Here is a 25759-nt window from a genome sequence, read left to right on the forward strand (position 1 = left end):
ATGATAATTCAAAATGATAATTCAATTTCTACAGATTTAGTAAATGAAATAAAATAATTTTTTTATTTCTTATTGTTAATAAATAGGTAGATCGAGGCAACAATTTCTTTTCGTAAACACATTTTATATGATTTGTGGCATAAAATATTATCAGACATGTGTCAAAACTCAGCACACGTGCGTGATTTAGTTGGTATCGCTGTATCAGCGTGATAAACAAAACACTGAGTGATGAAATCAATCAGTGATGTCAGTGCTTAATTTATGTAAATTTTTGTCAAAATTATTGTACTATGACTCAATTTGATGAGCGCATAAATTGGTGAGGTTTTAATTTATGATTACAGCAACGACATTTATTTTGATAAAATTTACACGGCACAAATATACGAAATTTATTATCATATTTTTCATTTTTTAAAAATTATATATAGAAATTACACCATTGTTTTATATTACTTTAAAATTTATAGATTCAATCCTATACGTGCAATTATATAAACTTTCTTCGTCTTTAATACAATATTAGGAAGTTTGAACAATATTATTTAATAATCTTTTCAACTTAAACCATCTAAACTTTGATTACACGATACTGTGATGCAATTTGAAAGGAAACAGTGCTTCATTTCAAGTTGATGCACTGTATTATGGTTTATGTAACCAATATTTAAGTTTTTTTTGTAGATTTGTTTCTCCTAAATCCAATTATTCTTTCCTTATTTTACATTGTTTTCTTCTATATTTTTATGCATTGTATAAAAATACAAACTCATGCGTTTAAGATAAAATGTATTTCCAATCCAACCCTGTTTTTGGAGCAAGCTGTTTACCTTGACAATAGTTACGTATACGTTCGTGCTTTGAAAAAATTTCAATTAAAGGGTAGAGGGTAACTTCTGATTATCAAGGCTTAATGTGGGTGGTTCATTAAGTTCCCCTTTTCAATTTAGGATTGATTTAATAAATTTTAGATTTGATTGAATCTTACTCTTACCCTAAGATGGTTTGGTTTTAAGGGGGTGTTTGTAGGATAGTAAATAAAAAAAGATAGTAAGGTGGAATCGATAGGAAAATGGAAGGAGCTAAATAAGAAAAATAAGTAGAAATGAAGTAAGATAGAAAAAAATTTTGTTTAACATAAGAAATGGTAACCTTTAAACATGATTCATTTATATATATAAATATATATATATTAGGAAATGTTCTTGAACTTTGAAACTAAGCTCTTGCCCGTTATTCACTATACTTTTTTTCTAGATCAAGTGCCATTGTCCGGAATTTCTTAGACTAATATTTTTGTTCAAATATACTTTATTCATATATTGTTATAATTACCATAAATTAGTCATAATAGCTAAAAAAAGTGGTTAAAGTTAAATAAAATAAGAGTTTCTCAAAATAAATTGATTTATTGAGTAAAAAAAAAGTTATTTATTAATTTTGGCTGTGTCGGCTGAATTTTTAAGAGAATATAATGTGTGCTTACACACTTACACACCATTTCTAGTTATCTAAGTCCCATCCCATTATCTGAAACGGAATTAAGTAACAATCCTGAGCCATGGGCAGGGGACAGCTTGATTGGTAGGGCGCTGGACCCATGTCCAAGAAGTCACGAGTTCGATCACCGCTAGCTGAAGGCTCCCCGTGAAGTAAATGGTGACTGATGCACGGAAAATCTGTCAAATCACAAAACCCTTCATGTTCTCATCATACCTCTGGGATTGCTGATCCAGGAAATTTCCTTGTCTTCTGGATTGGTTCAAAATTACAAGACTACGGAGTTGAACATTAGTAGTCGTAAATCCAAAATTGGGTCGTCTGCTCAACGACGGTTGTAAAAAAAATCCTGAGCCATGGTGGTTCAGAGGATGGAGTACTAGCCCTCCCAATGAGGTGAAATGTGTTCGAATCCCAGTGATGGCAGGTCGAAGCAAATTCGGCACCCGGTTCTCACTACCACCGTGCTGACGTAAGATATCCTCAGTGGTAGACGGATCATATGTTAAAGTCTCCTTGCTGTCAGGCTAAGGAGGTTTTCGTGGTTTTCCTCTCCGTGTAAAGCAAATGCGGGTTTGTTTCGTCAAAAAGTCCTCCACGAAGGCAATTTTCTCCCAATGCTTGATCCAGGAGTTTCCTTGTCTTTTAGATTCAGATAAAAATTACAAGGCTACGGAGTTGAATAGTGGTTACTGTGAACTAAGAATTGGGTCTGCTGTTCAACGACGTTTATACAATAACAAGCAATCCTCTTCATTGTGACCGAGGTATAAAATAATCTCTTATTACCGAATCTGATGGAAATGCCGCAACGGAATGGCTCCTGAAGGGATTTTTATTTTCTTTCAGAAAATTGAATCACTTTTTCTAACAAAAGTTTCCTAACATTATAGTTGTGTTTTGAAAAAAAATTTTTTTTTTCGAACTTAATCTCTGCGAAATCTCTTTTTGCAAGAATTCATAAAAACACGAGAAATCAAATGAAATATTACAGAAGACACGGATTTCTTTTTTTGAAAATTTATGGAAATTTGTGTAAGTAAAATGGAGATTGTCACAATGCATACAAATTATAATTATCATTAATTTACTTAGACACCAGCAATATATTGCCTTACTTATTAATGCATTTTTTTTAATATAATGGACATGATTATATTAAAATATTATATGGATTTTGAATGAGGAATATCTTGAAATGTAACATAAAAAGTTGAAAAACGGGAAATGCTTTTTAGCTCACGTTGCTATTTCAGAAGTTATTATAATATTTTTTACTTTTATTTTAGAAAAAAGTTCTTTTTATTGCATCATCATGGAAAAACATTTTCTGTACTTGCATAAAATAATGCAATTAAATTTAAATAGTTTTACATGTGTTAATCATTTATTATTTTTTCGAGATAAAATATGACACAAATGGGAAAAGTAAAGATATATTTTGTTATTTTATTGTGTCTGGCTTTCATCAGGGACAATTTGTTATCAAACAAGGCAGATAATTTAATTGATGCATGAACCACTACACGATTTGGAAGAAATATCAAAAAGATGCGTCTGATGGTTATATAACAAATGGTATTCCCTCTCTGTTAACCCAATCATAAAGTGAGTAAGGGGGGAAACTTTAGACTGTCCTAAATTATTACGCTATTGTTTTCATTTAGATGTTTATAATTTGAAGGCGAAAAAAATATTTTGAAACGTATTGATTTTGGACAGCTGTCATTTCTTTATTTTAAAAACGCACTAGATATGCGTATCAGTTTTCTTTACAAGATGTAAACTGATAATTCAGATTTGTTTTGTATTAAGAACTTTTAAAATGATAATTGCTTTCAAAATATTATTTAAACAAATAAATGAACTTTTTTTTAAAAATAATGCGGAAGGTAATTAAATTTTGTTACCTAAATAAAAATTAGATACATTTTCTTCCTCAGAAATTAGATAAATTGCTTACTGTGTTTAAAAATATTTCCTTTCTAAATTTGATGCAGTTTTGCACAATTTAAAAGTGAAACTACTGTAAACTAAAATTTCACACAATTACGACGACATATTTGGCGTATATTTTATATAAAATACGGGATTTAATTATTTATGGTTTAATGAATTACATAGTACAGGTTTATGCATTATATCTTCTGCAGCTTTGGTTAATAACTAATACGTTTTGACCTTGACCGGTCGAATAATAGCCTCTACGGCTTTGAAATCCTATAGAAATTTTAAATCACCATTTTGCAAAAACAAACTGATTTCGTTGATACAGAGCTCAAATGCTTCTTTCAGGGTGAGGAAGGTTGTAAGCCTAAAAACATTTGTTTACAAAACAATCCTAAGGAAAACAGTCAACGTCAATAAATCATATGATCTGGGCGGTCAATTCTTATAATCAAAACTAGAATCCACAAGACTAGAAAAATTACTTATGTTGCAAATGAAGTGTTCCTTGTACTTTGCGGATCACATTTTACTAAAAGCATTCTAATCTACCCTAAACTGCTGGCAGTCTTTTTTATGGCTACATTTTATCTAACTAATGATACAAAATGTAAATATTTTTCAAACTTTAGAACCTTTATGCACGGATAAAAAAAATTTGAAAATGTTATTGAAATATACTAGCTGCAATAATATTTTCTAAAACGTTAACCAACATAACTTTCGAACATGTACTATGAAAACTTTTGTAGATTAATTTAAAAATATTTAACAAAATAATAGTTTCAAAAAGTGGTTTTCTTTTTCTAAAAATGCTCTCCCCTTTTAAGAAAATTAAACTTTAAAAAATTCTAAAAATTGAAATAAATAAATAAAATAAACAAATCGAATCATGTTACAAATTTTTACGCGGTTGTTTGTTTAAAATCAATATATACAGTTGAATCGTTTCTAAGAAAGAAAAGAATAAATTTGCTTGTATTTGTTGTAAATAAATGTCTTACGTCAGAACCTAGGCACTATAATGTGATTTATTGAGAAAAGCTAAACACTTAAGTTTAAAATATAACTTTACATTCAATTACTACAAATAAAAAAAAAACTCTCGTTTGCTTTTTTTTATTTATACATACTTATAAACGATAAATTTATTCTGATAAAGCATATCCCGATGTGAAATCTGTTTTGTCATTCTGTAGTTGTACTTTATTGACGAATCAACAGAGACGGAATTTCTCAAGTCATTGTTGAATATGGGGGTTTTAAGAACTAATTCTCAAAAGAGGAAAAGCGGCTTAATTAATTCAAATATGGTTGTAGCACGCTTATTAATGTTAATGCAATATTGCCTAGTTACATTAATGCTGACAACATGCAGTTCATACTTTCTCTATATCGGTAAGTTTTCTGACCTCAATTTAAGATTTAATCTTTATACACCATTTGTATTATCAACACTAATTGATATGTTAATACACTGAGGAAAAAAGTATGGTGACAGCTACCAGAATATGGTAAAGTTTAGTGTGTTTCTGGCCCTGTGGGGTAATTTTCACGAAAACGCTTTTTTAATAATTTTGGTAAAATTAGCAATAAAATGTAGTTTTATAATATGTGTTAAAATTTGGTAATTTTCTCGTGATACCTTAAAGCAGCGGTTGTCCATTGTTTTCGGCTACAGAATCCTAAATAATCAAATTTATTTCGGTGGAATCCCGACTTCATAAATGAAGTTTATTAAGGTAATTGTGAACGTTACCTATAATCCTATAGTCTATAAAAAATTATTCGGTGTGTAATTGAATTATGATACCTTTTATTTTTATTTTTTTATTTTATTATTTCTTTAAAGTGTATCGCTATCGGTAATTTTACCATATAAGGATAGTTTTGATACTAATTATTTTTCTCAGTGCTGTATTTTATTTAACTTTTATAAAAATATCTGAAATGGTTTGCAGAATCTACAAGCTGAAACAAAATTTTAAAAATAGTGAAATAATATAACAGCGGAGAATTATTTAAGTTAATTGTATGGTTTAGCTTGTCATTGGTTAAAACCCGATTTGAAGCTGGAAATTCATTTATTACGCTTTTTTCTGTATATAAACGAATATGTTAGTTAAAATTTAAACAAAAGTGATTAAAAATAGCATTGATTAATGGGATACCTACAAGTGAAGTAGCGCATGGATTTCGATTCTTATTGGTTGTTAATACGCGGCACTTGTTCACGTTATCCACTGTTTTTTCTATTCTATTTCTAGTAAGAAAAGCCCGTCAAGTATCAGTTCTCTTAAGTGACACATTCTGTATTCTATCACAAAGATTTAATTTTTAATATATATGCATTTCTTTTTTTACTCAAAGATAGGCACGAAGCCATGTAGAACATAAACAAACTGATTATGCATCGAAGTTGCCAGGTACACAAAACAAAAATATATCACGGTCACAATAAAATACATAAACAAATAATAAATTTAATTTAAGTTAAAGAAGTAGACGAGAAGGATTGCATGCATATTTGAATGCATATTCTTACAAATTCGCTGTCCGATCTGGTGTTGTATTTAATTAACTTCACGTTAATAACTATTCTAACCTATGGGGAGAAACAAACATTAGACATTCTAACTTATTGGGAGATATAGCACTCCATCTTGTTTATAAACAATCAGTTAGCTCTGAGATCACAGGTCACGTGTCCATATATCAGTAATAGTCTTCTTTTAGAGTTGCAAGTATCCAATTGTAAGGATTGTAAGAACCCAACTGTAAGGAAGAACTATGTATTTTACAGAAAACAATTACTTTTAAATACTTTTATCAATTTTATGTTGAAATTTAAAAAGAAATTTAGGCTTCTTATGGGAAAACTGAGTTCAATCTATAGATTGAATATTGCTACTCAGTTTTATAAAAATTTTCAATGGACGTATACGTCCCTTATAAATGCACGAACCGGCCATGTGATTATTATATGGGTCATTCTCACAAAAACAGTCATTTTCATGTCCCCAGTATATTTTATGCTTGTTTTACAGCTTACGAAAAAAAATATAGAGGAAAGTGTCCTTCGGAATGCAAGCTAACAAAAGAATAAAAATAAAATTATCAATTTTTATTTTTTATNTTTAAAAAGAAATTTAGGCTTCTTATGGGAAAACTGAGTTCAATCTATAGATTGAATGTTGCTACTCAGTTTTATAAGAATTTTCAATGGACGTATACGTCCATTATAAATGCACGAACCGGCCATGTGATTATTATATATAATAGATATATCTCATATAATACTGATATCAGCTGTTGTTCTTGCAATAAGCAATATGTAAATCTGAATGATTCGCAACTTATCAGTTTCTATTTAAAATAAGATACAAAGTTTTAGTTTTTAAGTATCGTTTAGTATAAGATACGAAGATTAGTTTTCGCAATGTAAAGAAGAAACATTAGAGTTTGTTTAGTTATCATTTAATTACATTACATTCCGCAAATATTTTAGTACATGTGAATATAAGAATATTTTTTTTATCTCAAAAAATGTTAAAACCAGGTTCATGCTCTAGCGTTCTTTCTTGTTCGATAAAGTTATTCAGTTAAAGTTTGAGATCGATTATCTTATAGATAAGCTAGGCAAATAATTTTTACTGGAGAATATTAAGAAATATTAAAAAATATATGTGCAGTCAAAGTTTTGTAACTTCACTTATGAAATTTAAAATAAAATGTGCACTGTTAAAAATAAAATCTGTTAATTTCGCAGAAAAAAAAAACTTTCAGCTGAGGTGCCTGTATAAAACCGTTAATTTCACATAAAAAAAACTGTTATGTGAAAACGGACACTTGTTTTTTTTATGCAGATAAGTACTGTTATTTTAATAAGCAAATTCTGTTATTTTAACAAAACAAAAAAAAATATCTCTGTTATTTTTACAAAATCCCTGTTATTCTACAAAAAACAACTCCATAAAATAAACTATTTCAGCATTGCAGTCTAGAGCAGAATTCACATGGCAAATCAACGCCGTTATTTGAACCCGCATCACTTATTTCAGATCTCTGTCCCTTGAGCCACGACAGCTCTAGAGTTTGTATATGAAGATATTATCTCAACTCTCATCTTAAAAGTCTTACGTCCCACAGTGGACTGATCATAAAGACACGGTTCCCAGTAAAACACCAAGTCAAAGATCACTGGCTGCTGTCAGTAAGCGGGTGGGTGACCACTTTGATCAGCCTGCGTAGGGACCGAGGGTGCACGGTATAGATCCTCTTTAAGCTATTCTAGATTTAAGTACCCTACTTCGTTCGCAGGTTGTCGGGCTACCAAAGAAGGGGAGGCATGCTCTCTGCAGAGGATCAAAATTGCAGTGGCATGTCTTCGGATCATTCTCAGAGATGTATCTCAATAGCCTACTGCGCTGCTCTAGTGTGACGTAACTAAAGTATTTGCTTACCTGAAAGTCTTACTTATTGAAATCATATTAAGTGCAAAAAGGTTTAAAACTATATTGGCTTACACTGATGAAAGTATCCGGTACTTTAACTTACCGAAAAATATCTAAAGACAAGTAATAATCAGATAGAGTAACAATTTGGTCGAATCGCAATTTTCATTTATACGTAAGCGAAAGTATAGAAAATAATCGTAAAGTTATCTTACGATAATCGCAGTATGGAGAAAGGAACAATTATAAGTTGAATTTCCAAAGTTTTCTTTTTTTCTACAATCATGGTTTGCAATAATGAAGAAAGATTGTTGGATAATTTTGCATAATTGATCAGTGGTCTAATTAGATATTTCAATTTACGAAATCTTCCATTTTAATGACAATTAGAAAGACAACTGCATGCCGAATTACTCTTACGGTAAGCGAAACTGCATAGCAAAATTTAGAATTCGACTTGACAAGTTTAACCGTTTATGATTAGGATAAACCGTTTTGTGAAAAACAGCTTCAAACTGATTAATATACGGAGAGGGTCTGTTAAAAAACAAGAATATTTTTGCACGGGGATTTAAAAACAGAAAGAAATCCGTATTTATCTTTAATCATTTTTTACTGTAAAAATGTGTTGTTTTTTCTTCAAAAGGATTATACAGTTATTTTTATAGTGTTACTCATTTGATCAATTTATTTTAAATAGACATACTTTCTACTCAAAGTATTTTGGCGACCATCATCAACATCTAAACTCACCATTATTAAAAATTAAAATATTTTTTACTAATTTGATTAATATGCTTGAAAATTTATGAAATTTTAATAAAAAGGCTCTAATAAAATATTATTGTTGCGTTTATTTCGTACACACTTTGAAACCTTATGATATATAAAAATTAAAATAAGTATTGTTTGTTTAATCAAAATATTCAAAAAAATTTAAAAAAAAAGAACTAAACAAATAATAAACTTTTTTTAAACAGTCTGATAGTTGTTTAATGTATTGAAAATTACAGATATCGAAATTAACAAAATTACAGTTATCGAAAAAACCAAAAATTAAAAAAAATTAAATACATAATAAACTTTTTTTAAACATCCTGATAGTTATTTAATGTATTGAAAATTACAGACATCGAAATTAGCAAAATTACAGATATCGAAAAAACTAGAAATTTAAAAAAAAAATTTAATAAATAATAAATTTTTTAAATTTTCTTTTAAACATTCTGATAGTAATTTAATGTATTGAAAATTACAAATATCGAAATTTAAAATGCATTTTATTTAGTCGTCTGACATATTGAAAGCGGAACAAAAATATCCTAAAGAACGAAAGTAATCTCACGTTGCGGTCATTTATTATTTGGTGAATAAAACAAATACGTCACTACGTCAAATTAGCATTAGTGGATAAAGTTTCGATAAGATAAAATTTCGCAACGATAGCAATCACCAACAAAAACACACCCTATAAAAGAGGAAGACCCATTGATTGAAGATTATGTTCTTCAATTTATTACGCTTCTAGCTTACTCATGTTTTCATTAATCTCATCCTCTAAACAAGTCTTCGATTCCTATTCTTGACACCTGCCAAAAAGGTAAATAATTAAAATGTTTACACTGCTCAAATTTTTGATTACACGATTGTCCGCTCGTGCTATGATTTTAGTTGTGTGTTTGAATTCAAATATGATTTTAAATTATTGTGTACTTTTTCCTCATTCGTTTGTTTATAAGGAACTTTCCTATTAACCAGTAAGGTTTTCATTTTGCGACCTTCGAGTTTTTTCGCTTTGATTATTGTCCGTTTTTATGATTCTCATAAAGAAAATGTTAATAGCGTTTTTATTATGTCTGACATCCATAGCTGTAATAACCAGTAAGTACTATTTTGATTATGTTTTGAACTTTTTTACATATTTAAATATTAGTGTGGTAAAGAATATATATCGTGATAATTTTATTTAAAATATCATATTCTGTTTACATTTGCTAATCCTAAGTTACTGCGTTAACGAGTACCCTACTTTGCTTGTACCTAATGTATTTACCGCAAATGCTTTGCGACATGATATACATTCAAAAATATATTGTTAATTTAAAATGTATCGTCAAAATCATTTTCATTCAATGAATTAAAAAATTTTTTTTAATATACATCTACATACTTGTTTAATAATTTATTATTTTTTATTTATTATGTTTATTAGGGTATTTTTTACTCAGTATTTTTTAATTATTATTTTTCATTTAGTGCTTTTTATTTAGTGTTTTTTATTTAGTGCTTTTTATTTAGTGTTTTTATTTTGCATTTATTTATTATTTTTTATTCATTATTTTTTATTTAGTATTTTTTTAATTCATTTTCAATAAAATTTAAGAAAATACGTTTATACTCGTATGAATAAAGTTTAAGAACAAAAATAAATAAAGTTTCTTTTTACGAAGATACTGCGGAATATTTTTTAGGCATATTCATTTGCTTTTTCTATATATTTTCTTAAAACGTAATCTTATAACATAATGTAACAGTCATGATTTTTTTTATAGAGCTGGCAAACTTTATTGTCAACCTGGCAATAGTAACAGATTGTTTTATTATGTTTTTTTCAAATATTTATGAATATAATTAATAGTTACAATTATAAAACAGTACTATAAATTCAATTAGTACTATGCCGTAGTACTATGCCTTCCTTAGGGGAGACGATAGTTTAATTTTTGCAGGTGGAAAAAGGTAGGTAATGCTTCATATTCCTTAAAATGTTTCTTTGAGGTAAAGGACCATTGTCTCAGTCATGCATGATCGCCATTCTCTACATTAATTTTTATTTATTTAAGTTTAATAGCCATTTTTCTGTATATTCTTACCCAGTATTAATTATGTTGTCATTTTTTTATTTTTAATCTATGTAGTGAGAAATTCGAAGGCAAAGAAAAAAATAACATAAAAGAAAAAAACAAATACTGACTAAGTCGAAACGCAGAAATGCCTTTTGAATGGATATTTTTTCATTTGAAAAGCAAAGCTTAATATTTTCGATTTCCAAATTTTGAAATCAGGAATATATTCTGTTAACTATATCTGTTTCAGGCGAAATGCAGACTTGTATCTGCAATCGATATGGAATAATTTAATAGCACAGAGAGTACTATAAGATTAATGCTATATAGTTGTCCCACAATGGACTGATAGTAAGACACGGCTCTAAATCAAGCAATGAAAATCAAGTCATTAGTTCCCATCAATCGGACTATCAAAGCGGAAAAGTCACGACGTAAATGAAATATTACTAGGACGCTTGTTGTTTTACTGCATCCAAGGCACATTTTAAAACTTTTTTTAAAAATATATGCATATCTCTGAAATTTTTATAAGTTTGTATCATGCAAATAGTGCTCATAAACCTTGTTTGAGTCATTATTTAAAAATTTTAAAATCCGAAAAATATGCTTCTACTATTTAAGTGAAAATTTTTATTTTTCCATATTAAAAGTTTTTGGTTTCGAAAAAATATACATGCTTAAATTTGTTTTCAAATTTATTTTTGCTAGTAATGTTAGAAGAAATCTCGAAAAAAAATTTGAAATTAAAATCTAATGGTGTTTTACAATCTAACAAATTAAGGTGAATTAACTGGAATTTGTCTTTTAGGGCTTCTGTCTTCTACATTTAAAATATAATTGTCCTGTAAATTTTAAAAAATTTTTGCACTAATTTTAGTTTTTTTCCGGTTCAAAATAAGGTAAAAAGTACCGGCATTCGTGGTAGCGATACTTTTTACCGGAATATGTTACGGAGGAAAAAATCTGATTTACGTAATTTATATAGTAATAATTACCGTAAAATCTCTGAATCGCTCGAATTAAATAAATATTACAGTAAAATTTACAGTATCATATTTTACAGTAAAAATGGATTATACGCTAAATTGGAAACTGTGGATTATGCACCCAAAGTTCCTGTACTTCATACTGTAATTTGATGTAGAATTTTATTTACAGTGCGTACAAAGACAAACTAAGGAATTATAAAATGTTTAATTATTCATTTATGATGCAGGCAAGTCTTTTTTTTGTAGTACCTACAATATAACATCTTAGTATTTTTAACTGGCATTTTTAGCTCCAACTGGCTGATTTGACAGTTAAATATTTTGCAAGAAATTTCATTTTTATGTCAGTTTCTTTTGAATGTTTTTAATCCCAAAAGGTTAATAAAAATTTTAATTTTTTTTATAAAACAGTCTTCTATTAAACTATAGCGATATTTGTTACATTTTTAAAAAAAATATTTTTATTAATTTATGCGTTTTTTGGAGATTAATGAATTGTTGATAATTCAGGTGCTTTTGAGCAAAATTATTGTGTTAATCAGGCAGCCATTTTTTTGTTTATATATTATTATTATTTGTTTTTACAAATATTGAAAATTATTTTTTTAGTAGTAATCCGTTTTAATTTAGGACAACAAATATAGTTCAAAATATTTCATTTCTCTATAAATCTCTATAATTAAATCATCATAAGAAGTTCAAGTTATGATTATCTTTTTATATAATAATAACATTAAAAGCAGGAATATTGGTTAATTGCAACAAATTTGATGTCCGAAGACTAAATGATGATGAAGACTTAAGTTACGTACAATGAGTTAAAGGAAAATCTATGTTTTCTTTTTTCTTCTGAAAGTCTACCGCTTTTTAATATCAATTTGATGTGATATTTACTTTTAATATACATTTGTTGTTAATTTTTATCATAATATTTTTTAAATTCTTCAAACCCTTTTATCTATTAAACTATTTTATCTATCCTTTTTGTACAGAATAATTTTAACTAACACGATTTGTATCTTTTTATATATATATTATCGGTTTATAGTTTACTTTATAGTTTATCAATGAGAATCCTAACTAAGGGAATCATTACCTTCAAACACTATTTAAGTATTAAGAATTTGATATTTATAAGAATAATACATTTCTTTTTGGTTTTAATTGCAAATAATTGACACAAAATACCATTCTGTTCATATGTATAATAAAATTCTTTTATTTCAGTTAACTTGGTACAGCTTTTACATATCATCCAAAGATGACTCTAAAGTCTTGTATCATTCTTATTTTTCTAGTCTTCATCACTTCATCTAGTCAAGCACCTTACATCGATACCATCAAAGAAAGTAAGTTTTTTTTTTCATCTGCAACACAATAAAATTTCCGAATATAAATTAGAGAGATTTATTGTAATTTTATCAGTAAATTGAAGGGATAATTTGTCTTGATGCGTTATCACTCATTGAAAAAATTTTGCTTAGGAAAATTATGTTGAACTAAATAGCTTATTTTGATCAGAATAAAATTGGAAAATATTAATATTCTCATATTTATTAGACGTTTAAATGTTTGATTGAGAACTTATTGAAAATAAATATTTCAGATACGTTTTTTTAGCTACATTGTTTTATGATTATTTGATGATATATTGTTTTATGATTCTTATGTTTCTTATGTTATGATTCTTATGCTATTGTTTTAAGTACTGAAGCACTGAATTTTATTAAATTGTTTTGTAAAGTTATTGCTTTGTTTAGTTTTTATAACCATTGCTGAACAGCTGACCCAATCTACGGTTAACGACCACCAAAGTTCAACTCTGTAGCCTCGTAAATTTGAAATAAATTTAGAAGACAATGGAACTCCTGGATCAAGTATTAGGAGAAATTTGCTTTTGTGGAGGTTTTTTTGATGGAACTAACCATATAGAGTTTGCTTTACATATAGAGGAAAACCATGAAAGACTCCCACGATTAGCCTGGTGGCAAGGGGAATCTGACCCATGATCCTTCTACCATTGAGGATCTTTCACGTCAGCACTGTGGTCGGTGCGAGTCATGTGCAGAATTCGAATCTCAGCCATTGCTAGAATTCGAACCCGGTTCGCTCATTGTGAAGCAATTTTCGCACTTTAATATCTGTACAGTAATATTTGTATAATAGGCTGGGTGGTGCAGTTGATTTGTCGTCGGCCTTCTGAGCCCAAGTCTGCGGGTTCGATCCCCGGCCCAGACACCGGATTTTCGGGATGCAAAAAGTCCTCAGCGACCATGTCATATGATTATGCGGCATGTAAAAGATCCCTGGAGTGCCTTATTGGCTCTTGGCATTTCCGGCAAAATTAAATTTCTAGTGCACTTTAGCATCCAAATAGAGTCTCGGTGATGCCATCTAGTGTGGCAGAAACTAGACGTCCAAATTAACATGACCAACGGTATCTCACCCATTGTGCTGGTCCTTAAAGAGTGGATACCACCTCTGGAGAACGCACTAGGTCTGCTCATCGGCAAGACCGATTGTGCCGCTCATTGGAAATTTAAAAAAGAAAAATATTTGCATAACATCTGTTCGCATGCTTTCGGAAAGTGTGTGATTTAAAACTCAAGAGCCTTAATCTTATCTACTCGCATACTTCCACAAATTATTTTTACCCATTTCCTCTGAGTTATTATTTTTTTAGAATTTCTTTCGATATATATATTGAATCATTAAATTAAACTATGTGAGTTAAACTAATTGAACTCATTTATATATTTAATTTAGGATGTCACCAGATTCAAAGTTCGAGAGAAAACACAAGAGTTTTTCTCACCATTTCTTCCCTCTACGTTTCTACAACGGAAGACGGAATCGTCAACAGACAATTGGAAATAAATTGGTTCGGGGGCTCTCCCGCAACAGAGGACAAAATCTCAGTGTTCAACACAGATCCCATCATCCATCCCAATGCTTCTTCCATCATTTCAATCCATCCTCAAGATCATCCCGGTGGCTTCTACAGAAGCGATATCATCATCCCGGTTATCATTTTGAATGCGACATTTTTACATGAAAATCATTGTCTTGGATACTGGGTGACTTATCAAAATAATAAAGGTAATTCTGATAAATAATTTTCTTTTACTCAAAATTATATACTCGTACTATAACTTGTGTTTACGTCTACTTTAAATATTTTAGCTGTAATATAAAGTGTAACGAAATTTCCTTTATATTAACTGTCAGAAAAATTAAACGATATACTGGTTTAACATGATTAAAACATTTCTAAAAGTATAATCGATACATTTTATTTTATAACCATCCTTGAACTGCCGATTCAACTCATGTTCAACTCCGTAACCTTGNGTCTTTGTCGATAGATCTCTATTTTAGTATTTTGTCGAAAGCGTTTTTTTTCACGAATTTATATATTACGAATTTATTTGACGATTTTTGATTTATATCACGAATTTATTTGTTTTATCACGAATTTATTCTAAGACTTATACTTATGTTTTTAACAAAGTTGTGAATTGTTCATGGTTATTATTTTTTAAAAACATAATGTTTTGTTTATGCAGGTTTTTTCATTGCAATTCACTTAATTCAATTTTTAATAGACTTAATTATGGCCAAAATTTTAACCTTTTTAAAGAGATATCAGTTCCAGATTTTATACTACAGCACATTTCTAACAGGTTTAACGAATTGCATGTCATTTATTCGAATTCAAATTTATTTTAATGACTTAGTATTTACTAAAAAGATGTAATTTTTTTTAAAAAAAAGTTGCCATATGGTTTTGAATGATTGTTTTGAATTCTTAGAATTTTGTGCATTTGTAATGTACCTAAGTTAGTAGCGAGCGAAGCGAGCTTGGTTTGCGAAGCAAACCATATAAGATTCAGTAGCAATTTTCGGGGGTTGGCCAGTGTTAGCGAGCAGGGGGAGCAGCCCACTAGTTTGAACTTAATCTAGAAAACAATGGAACTCCTGGATCAAGTATTGGGAGAAATTTGCTTTTGTGGAGGTCATTTTGATGGAACTAACCCGCATTTGCTTTACATATAGAGGAAAACCACGAAAGACTCCCACGGTTAACCTGGTGGTAAGGGGAATCTAACCCATGATCCGTCTACCATTGGGGATATTTTACTTCAGCACTGTGGTTGGTGCGAGCCTTGTGCGGAATTCGAATCTCAGCCATTGCTCGGATTCAAACCCGGTTCGCCTCATAGCGAAGCGAAGTTCGCACTATAATATCTGTACTGTAATATTTGTATAATATCTGTTCGCATGCTATCTGAAGATTGTGTGGTTTAAAACTCAATAGCCTTAATCTCTTCTACTCGTATACTTCCACAAATTATTTTTACCCATTTCCTCTGAGTTATTATTTTTTTCAAATTTCGTTCTATATATATTTTTAATCATTAGATTAAACTAATTGAGTTGAACTAATTGAACTCATTTATATATTTAATTTAGGATGTCACCAGATTCAAAGTTCGAGAGAAAACACAAGAGTTTTTCTCACCATTTCATCCCTCTATGTTTCTACAACGGAAGACGGAATCGTCAACAGACAATTGGAAATAAATTGGTTTGGGGGCTCTCCCGCAGCAGAGGACAAAATCTCAGTGTTCAACACAGATCCCATCATCCATCCTAATGCTTCTTCCATCATTTCAATCCATCCTCTGGATCAAACCGGTGGCTTCTACAGAAGCGATATCATCATCCCGGTCATCATTTTGAATGCTACATTCTTACATGAAAATCATTGTCTTGGATACTGGGTGGCTTATCAAAATAATAAAGGTAATTCTGATAAATAATTTACTTTTACTCAAAATTATATACTTGTACTATAACTTGTGTTTGAGTCTACTTTGAATATTTTACCTGTAATATAAAGTGTAACGAAATTTCCTTTATATTAACTGTCAGAAAAATTAAGCGTTATACTGGTTTAACATGATTAAAACATTTCTAAAAGTATAATCGATATATTTTATTTTATAACCATCCTTAAACTGCCGACTCAACTAATGATCAACTCTGTAACCTTGTAAGTTTGAAAAAGATCCAGAAGACAAGAGATTTCTTGGATCAAGTTTTGGGAGAAATTTGCCTTAGTGGTGGGCGTTTTCAATGCATTTGCGTTAAATGCACATATAAACCAAGAAAACCACCCACTGTTAGCCTGGCGGTAAGGGGACTCTAACTCATGATCCATTTACCACAGAAAATACTTTACGCCGGCACTTTTGTCGGTGCGAGCTAGGTGCGGAATTCGTATCGACCAGCCATCTCTGGGATTCGAGCCCAGGTTACCTCATTAAGAAACGACTGCTCTGTCCCATGAGACACCATGGCTCGGATAAATTGACGTAGATAATATTAGATAATAGGGAAAGTTTGCAAATTTACGTTAGATTTCGGACGTTCTCGCACATAAGACTTAGCAACTGCGCATGCTCATGTTATTTATTTATTTATTTATTTATTGCGTTTTGTTGGCGCGGTTTTACAGAACTGCAAGCACTTTCTTTGTTGATATTGAATGTTGTTTGCAGTTTAAGCCTAGATTCGAACTTACAATATGGACCTGTTACAAATGCATCGATAAAGAGCGCCTACACAAATTGAAAATGGAGGACTGTTATTACAAAATATTGACGTTAATCGTGCGATTTAACTGCAATTGGTTGATTTAATAAAAAAATAAATGCTATTGATTTTAGTATGAAATTAAGGATGTCAAATTGTTCAAGATCCATAAAAAGGTTGATTTCTTCATTATTTTAAAATTGTATTTGTTTATTTTAATTACACAAGTTATGTAGGAAAGAGCTTCTTTCACAATATTCGCGTCCCTTGCAAATTTTAAATCTTGTGATTGTAGTTAAGATGATATTCTGTAACGTTAGAGGGGGGGGGGTTAACATACTGGTTTTAACAAAATCTCTAATTTTTATTAACGTAAGTTTAATATTTTTTTCGAGGCGATTGCACATTTTAACAGAACTGACGCATGCGCACTTTAAGTGCGCGTGTGTAATAACCTCAAATCCTGTGAGTGGGAGCGTCCGGAATGAAACGTTAAAATGCAAAATCTTCCCATTGACCATGTATGTAAAATCTCATTAACTATTCTTTATGTTTCAACTGCTTTTAAATTTTACTTTCAATCTTATTTATCTTTTTTTTAATAATTACCTAAAAACTTCCACGTCTTATTTCCATGCAATTGTTCACAGTTTTCTCTAACTTGGGTATTTTTTTATGAGGTTTTGAATTAAATTATGCAACTTTACGAATGCAATATTTTGTTTATATTAGGTCAAGTTCTTTCTTCATCCTGTTTACGAATCCAGCCATTTTGGATGGAAGAAAACAGTGATTATTTATCTCATCTGAAATTGAGCGAGATTATGATTCCTGGAAGTCATGATTCTGGCAGTTTTTACTACCACAAGGAAAGTGGTCCCTTAACGAAGTATAAATACGCACAAGAAGAAAATATATTCACGCAGATGGTGTATGGATTAAGATATTTTGATCTGCGCGTGGGCCATTACAAATACTGCGAAGACAAGTACTATATCAATCACAATTTCCTGAGAACAGAACATTCAGTTAAATCAGTTTTAAGACAAGTAAGTTATTTTTGCTAACTTTTCATGAAATGATTATTTAGATCTCAACACAGTGGAGTTATCTGAATGCACAATGCAGTAAATTAAAGATAAAACACCTTTAAAAAGGAATTTACTTTATATTTAGTGATTACATTTTCACGTACTTAAATGTAACCTAAAATGCTAGAGGATCTCTAACCTTATTTATTCTGAATAGTTTGTTATTTGGTTTGTTCACAACTCAGCGTGGTATCATCCTAACAGCTACAATTAAAATTATAAAATTGGGTCCGCACTCAATATAAAGTGGTTTCAAGAATTTTTCAGAGACTTCATAATTCAAATTTGGCGTTCGTTCTTTATCACAATACTATAAAAGATTCCAATTGAAAGGAAAGTTTTCGCCTGTCTCACTAATAAAACCATATTATAGAAACATGAGAGAAATACATGTAAATGGATTATGACTTCATAAAAATATTATGATTCATATTTTAGATTTTGTCCTTTAAAATTGCATAGCTTTAGTAGATGTAAGCAATTGTGAATTGATCAATTAAAATGAAAAAAAAAAACTAAATAATTTTTGTTCGTAATCTGACTAGAAAAGAGTTTTATAATCGGTTTGAGTGGAACTTCTATTTGCGGAAGAAGTTGTTGAGATATGTTCTAGCTAAACGTAATACAGCGTGCATTTTATGCTCTGATTCAATATAAAATATAAACCCATACTTAAAATTGGAATTATTTTCTAGGTATTACAATTCCTACGAGTCACAAAGAAAGAAATCATCATTTTAGATTTTCACAATTTTCCAATCGGCTTCAATAGTGAAGAAATACATGAAAAATTAATTGTTATGATTATTAGGTTTTTTGGACCTTTCCTAATACCAACGACAGATGACTACAAAAATGCAACTATGAGGTATGTAGTTTTGTCCTTTAAAGGTTTTATTAATATCGAAACGTCTTTGAACTCTGAATTTTTATTTGTGTGTAACATAGTTTAAAATTAAACAGTAAACCTTTATAAAAATTATCTTCCTTCATGGTCTTATGCTAAACAATATAAAAAAAACAATTAAAAGATTTATGTCGAACTGTTTTTCGTAAGTTTAATATACGAACACACATAAAAAATTACGTATACCTGTATTGATATATTATGTATTGATATTAATATATTTTATACTATATTTATTTTATATATATTTAAAGAAAACTAAATAAAAATAATATACTATATAGAAATATTTCTTCCGTCATTAAATAAAATAATAATTAATGTTTTAAAGTAGTATTTTACACGAAATTTATTTAATGATATTATCTAAGGAATAGTTTTTTCAATTGCTTGTAAAATTATTTCGAATCAGTAAAATAGTTGTGGAATTAAAGTAAAATATGCGAAGTGAAAAATTAACTGTAAAAGCCTCAAACTTTCAATTCATCTTCCACCTTAATCATTGCCTGACCAAATGTGGTAGATGTAGTTGGTTCGAATCACTCTATAATACTATCTATTTTTTAAACAGAAAAGAATTTTTAAGACATTATTTCTATTTACAAAGCAACCCACATGTGCATATACATAAATAAGTAAATCTCGCTATTGCCATAAACGATTGACAAAACAGTCACCATAATTTGATATATCTGACTTTAAAATACTAATTAAATATTCGAAGCTATCAATCATGTTCCTTTACCCTTTTCCATAATTGAGAATTTATATTAGAATAAAAAGTAATTAACAATCTTCTAACTCCAATGAACTATTTAAATAACACACCCTTTTAAACAAACTATAGAAGTGCAAAGAGTCTATTACCATTTCATTTGGTAAACGGCATCGACATCAAAAGGTTAAAATTACCAAATAAATGGGAAAATGATTAACAGTACTGAAGGACGTTTTATAAATTTTATCGAAAGGTATAAAAACTATTTGTTTAGTTAAATTTAATTTTCAGTTTTGCATTCACTACTTAATGTATGATAATAAGAACTTTAATTTTGAAAATACGAATTTCCTCTAAACCAATACGATAGCGTATGGTGAAATTACTAAATGAATGATTTAAAAACCGCATATTTTGATAACCAGAATTATTGTTGTTTATAAACCAGAAATGTTATTTACGGAATTATAGTAATTTTACGGATTTTTTTCTCTCCACGCCGATCGAAATGGTTTTAATATTTTATTCCGCTTACCTCACTAGTTATTCTGCATATAGAGATTACGTTTTTCTTACTTTCTCCCTTAAATATTAACATATGATTCCTAAAGTGTATTATTTTATTTATATTTTACAAGCATTCTATTACATAAAAGCTTGCAAACACCATGTAAAATGAGCAGGAAAGTGAAAAAAAGATTACCCCAAATAACTTTTGATTTAATAATCGGATTTTGATCTAATGATCGGAACCCCATGTACAGCAAAAAAACAGTACAGGAAAAAAAAACGGATTACACTAAATATCCTTTGTTCTAATGATCAGATTTTCACGTACTAGAATTCAATCTTAATGATTCGGGGATCTAAATTTAAATACGCTAATTTATTCGAATTTATATTTGGTTTTGTATTTTTGACAATTGCAAATTTTATTTTGGTTTAAATACCGGAGTTTTCGTTTCTTCTACCAGAAATGTCTTTACCATTCTTGTACATTGCCATCCGATTATTGAATAAAAAGTGTATTAAGATGTGTAATGTAGTACATTAGATAAGCTAGTTGTACATTAGATAACTCATTAGATATGCCAGTCTTATAAATTAAGAGAAATCATTTTAATACCACTAATAAGAAACTCAAAAAAGTTACTAATTTAAAAAAATTATATTTAAGTTTTTTTTTACGAAAACATATTAGTTAGCTTTTGAACACTCAGATTTCCATTTCTATATATGAATAAATTAAAAAAAATTGAAATTTTGATACAATAAATTTTTTTTGAATTTCCTTTTTAGTTACTTGTGGGAACATAATAAGAGAGTCCTGGTGAGTTATGACAATCCCATAAGGGAAAAGTATTTCCAAAACCTGATGTGGCCCAGCATAGAGAGGGCATGGGGTAACAAGCAGCACCCACAAGATCTGAAATCATATTTTGAAGAAGTGTTCGAAAAATCGGCTCCTGAGGGTCTCTGGGCCTCTATGGCTGAACTGACACCAAATGCCAAAACAATTATTTTGCACCCAGAGACTGGATTGCGATATTTGGCAGATTTAATTAACAGGAATGTTACACACTGGTTTAGGGATCACTTCTGGCATAAAGCTAATATTGTCGCCACGGATTACTTCTTAGGGAATAACATCATAGACGTGTCTATTCGTGCTAATAGAATAAAAGGACTTTGTCCTCCTCATTATTGGTCTAATCTAAGACCTTAAAATAATATTGCTTGTTTTTGGTTATATTAAAAAGCGTTTTTGTCTATTTCAAAATAAATAAATAATGTTATCGATAAGTTTTGGGACAATTTTTAAAGACATTTAAATTATTTTTATTTAATTCATTTTAGAAGAAAGTAAATGTCATTTATAATTATATATTTTATATTAATATATTATATTAATATATTTATAGCTTATATAATTTAAATCCGTTTATTTATCGTTTTAATAATGTTTTTTTCTTGAAAAAAAAATCGTTTTTTTTAAAAAAAAAACTGGTTTGTTTTCTTGTAAAAATTTTTATTATTAAGTGAATTTTTTAAAGACTAATTTATAACACCTTAAAAATTTAAAATGCATTTTTACACTTATTTATTTAAATTGAATTATGTTTTAAGTTTCTAATAAAAATTTATTTCTTAATAAATATGTGGTATTGGCCATGAAGCAACTACAAAAAAAAAAATGCGACTACATAAAAAAAATGACAATCAACACAACAAAAACATGTTTTGTGTTCCGAAGCAATTAAATTAATTGTCACGAAGCTGATGAGGGCACTTAATTTTTGTGCAAAAAGTGCTTTTCAACAGCATAAAAAAAAGCTTTTTTATTTGGATNTTATAATTATATATTTTATATTAATATATTATATTAATATATTTATAACTTATATAATTTAAATCCGTTTATTTATCTTTTTAATAATATTTTTTTTTTGAAAAAAAAGAAAATCTTTTTTAAAAAAAAAATCTAGTTTGTTTTCTTGCAAAAATTTTTATTATGAAGTGTATCTTTTTAAAGACTTAAAGATGTTTTTTTAAATTTATAACACCTTAAAATTTAAAATGCATTTTTACACTTGAATTATGTTTTAAGTTTCTCCTAAAAACTTATTTCTTAATAAGTATGTGGTATTGCCCATGAAGCAACTGCATAAAACAAATTTTTGCAACTACATAAAAAAAATGACAATCAACACAACAAAAACACGTTTTGTGTTCCGAAGCACTTAAATTAATTGTCACGAAGCTGATGAGGGCACTTAATTTTTGTGCAAAAAGTGCTTTTCAACAGCATAAAAAAAAGCTTTTTTATTTGGATAAAAGTATTATTATTTAAATATTTTGCCAAAATATTATTGTAAATAAAATTTTAAACTGTTATGTATTCTTCCCATTGTAGAAGAAAACATATTGTATTATTTTAAAATCTGTTGTATTTATTGATGACTATTTTTACAAAAAAAGAGTTTTATATATGTCTATATACTTGTTGTAAAGTATTTATTGAATGTAAATAAATGTAAATTGTTTTAAGAGAGTCAATTTTCTTATGAATTAATAGTTTTTTTTTATAATATCGTATTTTCTTGAAATTAAATTCGTTTTTACTTATGGGTTATTCTTTGAGGAAAATGAAATACCTCTGATATGAACCTTTGTTTAATTAATAATTTTGACATTGCAACAAAATAATTGCATCATAAAATTTTTTAGACTATTATTGCTTTAAAATTTGCGTTTTATTATTTTCCTTGTGACATTAAGCTGAATTACTTAACCCGTAAATGAGAGCGTAATTTTGAAGAAAACTGTCATAAAAATGCCTATTTTTTATTCAAAGAGAAATATAATGGAATTAAGTATGTGTACATTTTGCCGAAAAAAAAAACGGACCACCCTGAATAACTTTTGTTGTAATGATTGGATCTTCACGTATCAGTTCGAGGGAATGACCACAAATATTTTAATAAATTAGTGTAGACTTAAGTTAAATAATCAGACACAAAAAACGTACTTTATCCGAATAAACATACCTTTTTTCACCGGATTCGGATTTTCGGCCCTCGAAATGCAGGCGGTAGCCGCAACCTGGGAAATATATTCCCCATAATTTGGTTAGGGGAGCTATCCGAAAATTAGAAATATTATGTTAATTTCACTTTTTACGTATTTCGCAATATCTTAAGAACTTTTTTAAAGAGAACTGTAAGTTTTTTTTTATACAATTATAAAACTTGTTTATCCAAAGATAATTCCATGCAAAAAATATATTTATTAAAGATTTATTATTTTTACTTCATGGCAGTCTAAAAAATTTTGAATTGTAATTTTCACGATTTTTTACATTATTTTAAAGTATGTTGTTTCCCATGGTAAAATACGAAATTTGAGTGAAATCGGGTGAATAGTTTCTGAGAAATCAAATTTTAAATAAGTCATATTGGTAATAATTGTCGCACAATGGAAGAATATAGTGGGTAAATGAGCTCTAAAGTTTATCTGTCAAGCAGAAATGTTAATTTCGACCAATAGCGTAATGCACTTTGAAATTTAAATGCTCGGTTTTTGATAAGTGTTGACCACCTCCTGTAAAATAAACTTATTATCTCTAAGCAAATTACAAAGTCTGGTACTGCCATCTGATGCATAGATCGAGAAATAAACATAATTCTCGTCATAAGAACTAGATTGTTTTAATCTTTTTTCCACGTTACTTTTGAGCACTCCAGCCCGGAAATATCATGGGCAAGAAAAATAGAGAGCTTTACTTGAACCTGCTATTTTGACGGAAGCAAGAAGGAAGAGTGTTAAAAATGTTAGTTTTATAAATCATGTATTAAAGGCGAAAACAACTTTTCAATAATTCAAATTTTCCCTTCTGAATGTAATAAATAAATAATTAAATTAATTGAATAATTAAATTAAAAAGAAAGTACTTGAATTCAAAAAAGAAAAACTTTTTTTCGTATTTTAAACTGAAGATTTGCAAGAAGAATTAAGTTTGAGGAACGTTAAGGTAAAGGAGTAAAATAATCAATGACCAATAAATCAGAAGAAAAAATAAAAATCGATGGTAAATATATTCAAAATGATAAGAATAATTAAACCAAAAATATTTGATTTTAAATTAGTTTAGAATGATAATGCTTCGTTGACGCGAAACACATTAAATTACAAAGTTAAGTAAAACAACTTTAAGTCTCGAAATTGTTGTAAGAGTGGATTAAAAAAAAATTCCTACAGTATTTTATATTTAAGTTATAAAGCTATTCTTTACATAAAGCATTTTTGACATCTTGTAACTTGGGTATTAATAGGTAAGCTCCAATGAAAAACTATTGAGAATAGCAAACTCAATTTTTTTCTCTCTCTATCATTTAAATAAGTAATTAAATTGAAAAAAAAAACACACTCAAAGTTGTGCTTATTTTGAAATTTTCTTTGCTAGAATGTTTATTGTACAAAAATTTAAATTTCCACAGTTTGTTGAATTTTTTTTCTTTTTTTTTTATAGTATTTTAAGTTTCAAGCATTGGCATAAAAATTGCACGAAGTGTAGCTAAGAAATTGAATTTTATAGTTTTCAAACTACTAGCACATATTGTTGAAATGAAACTCAAATAATTTTGTAATTGGGTGAAAAAATTATTGCAAGAAAAAATTGCTTTAGACACTAAGGATTTAACTTTTTTTTTAATTAATCCTTCTTTGATTAATCTTTTTTTTAAAAATTAATTCTAAGATTTAACTTAATTTTTTAATTAATCTACATTCTTAGAATTCAGATTAAAACCTAAATTCTAAGAAACTAGCTTATTTATGTTATTAAACAATTAATCACACGTTCACATAATATTATAACTATTTGATGTATTGTTTTATTTAAATTTTCTTCGAAAATATCTGTACTAAGCATAAAAGTAATATTATTTTTGGTTCAATAATAATGAACGGAATTTAAAAAATGGAGAAATTTTTTTTTCCCTTCCTATCTTAGCATTTTATTGGTAATTAAGAACAAGTTTTTTATTTTCTCTTGTGTTACATAAGGTAGTACGTACATATACGAATAAATAAATTTTATAAGCCGATATTAATAAAAATAAAATTGTAAGAGCAGAACAAATCGGAACAAAATTGTTATCTAAGAAAGTTAACGTGATTGATGTAAGTTACAAAAGAAAGCTC

General features: G+C 28.7%; 1 protein-coding gene and 1 long non-coding RNA gene across 3 annotated transcripts in view; one reads left to right on the plus strand and one right to left on the minus strand.

The window, feature by feature from the left end:
* The first annotated feature begins 4664 nt into the window (after nt 1-4664).
* On the plus strand, nt 4665-21859 carry LOC107437871 (PI-PLC X domain-containing protein 3). 2 transcript variants are annotated; one of them, XM_043041555.2, is made up of 6 exons: nt 4665-4848; nt 13041-13091; nt 14509-14841; nt 18073-18389; nt 19127-19299; nt 21356-21859. In XM_043041555.2, exons 1-6 carry the CDS (start codon nt 4704-4706, stop codon nt 21780-21782), a joined length of 1446 nt encoding a protein of 481 aa, XP_042897489.1. In that variant the 5' UTR covers nt 4665-4703; the 3' UTR covers nt 21783-21859. The 2 variants fall into 2 exon arrangements, with proteins under 2 accessions (XP_042897489.1, XP_042897490.1); XM_043041556.2 differs by lacking the exon at nt 4665-4848 and adding an exon at nt 9578-9785.
* LOC122269283 (uncharacterized) overlaps nt 12938-25759 on the minus strand; it is a 124300-nt gene continuing 111478 nt past the window's right edge. The window contains exon 4 of the long non-coding RNA XR_011636642.1: nt 12938-13109. This is a non-coding gene — a long non-coding RNA (uncharacterized lncRNA). The remainder of the gene's footprint in view (nt 13110-25759) is intronic.

This window comes from Parasteatoda tepidariorum, chromosome 4 (genome assembly GCF_043381705.1).
Source record: "Parasteatoda tepidariorum isolate YZ-2023 chromosome 4, CAS_Ptep_4.0, whole genome shotgun sequence".
Lineage (NCBI taxonomy): Eukaryota > Metazoa > Arthropoda > Arachnida > Araneae > Theridiidae > Parasteatoda > Parasteatoda tepidariorum.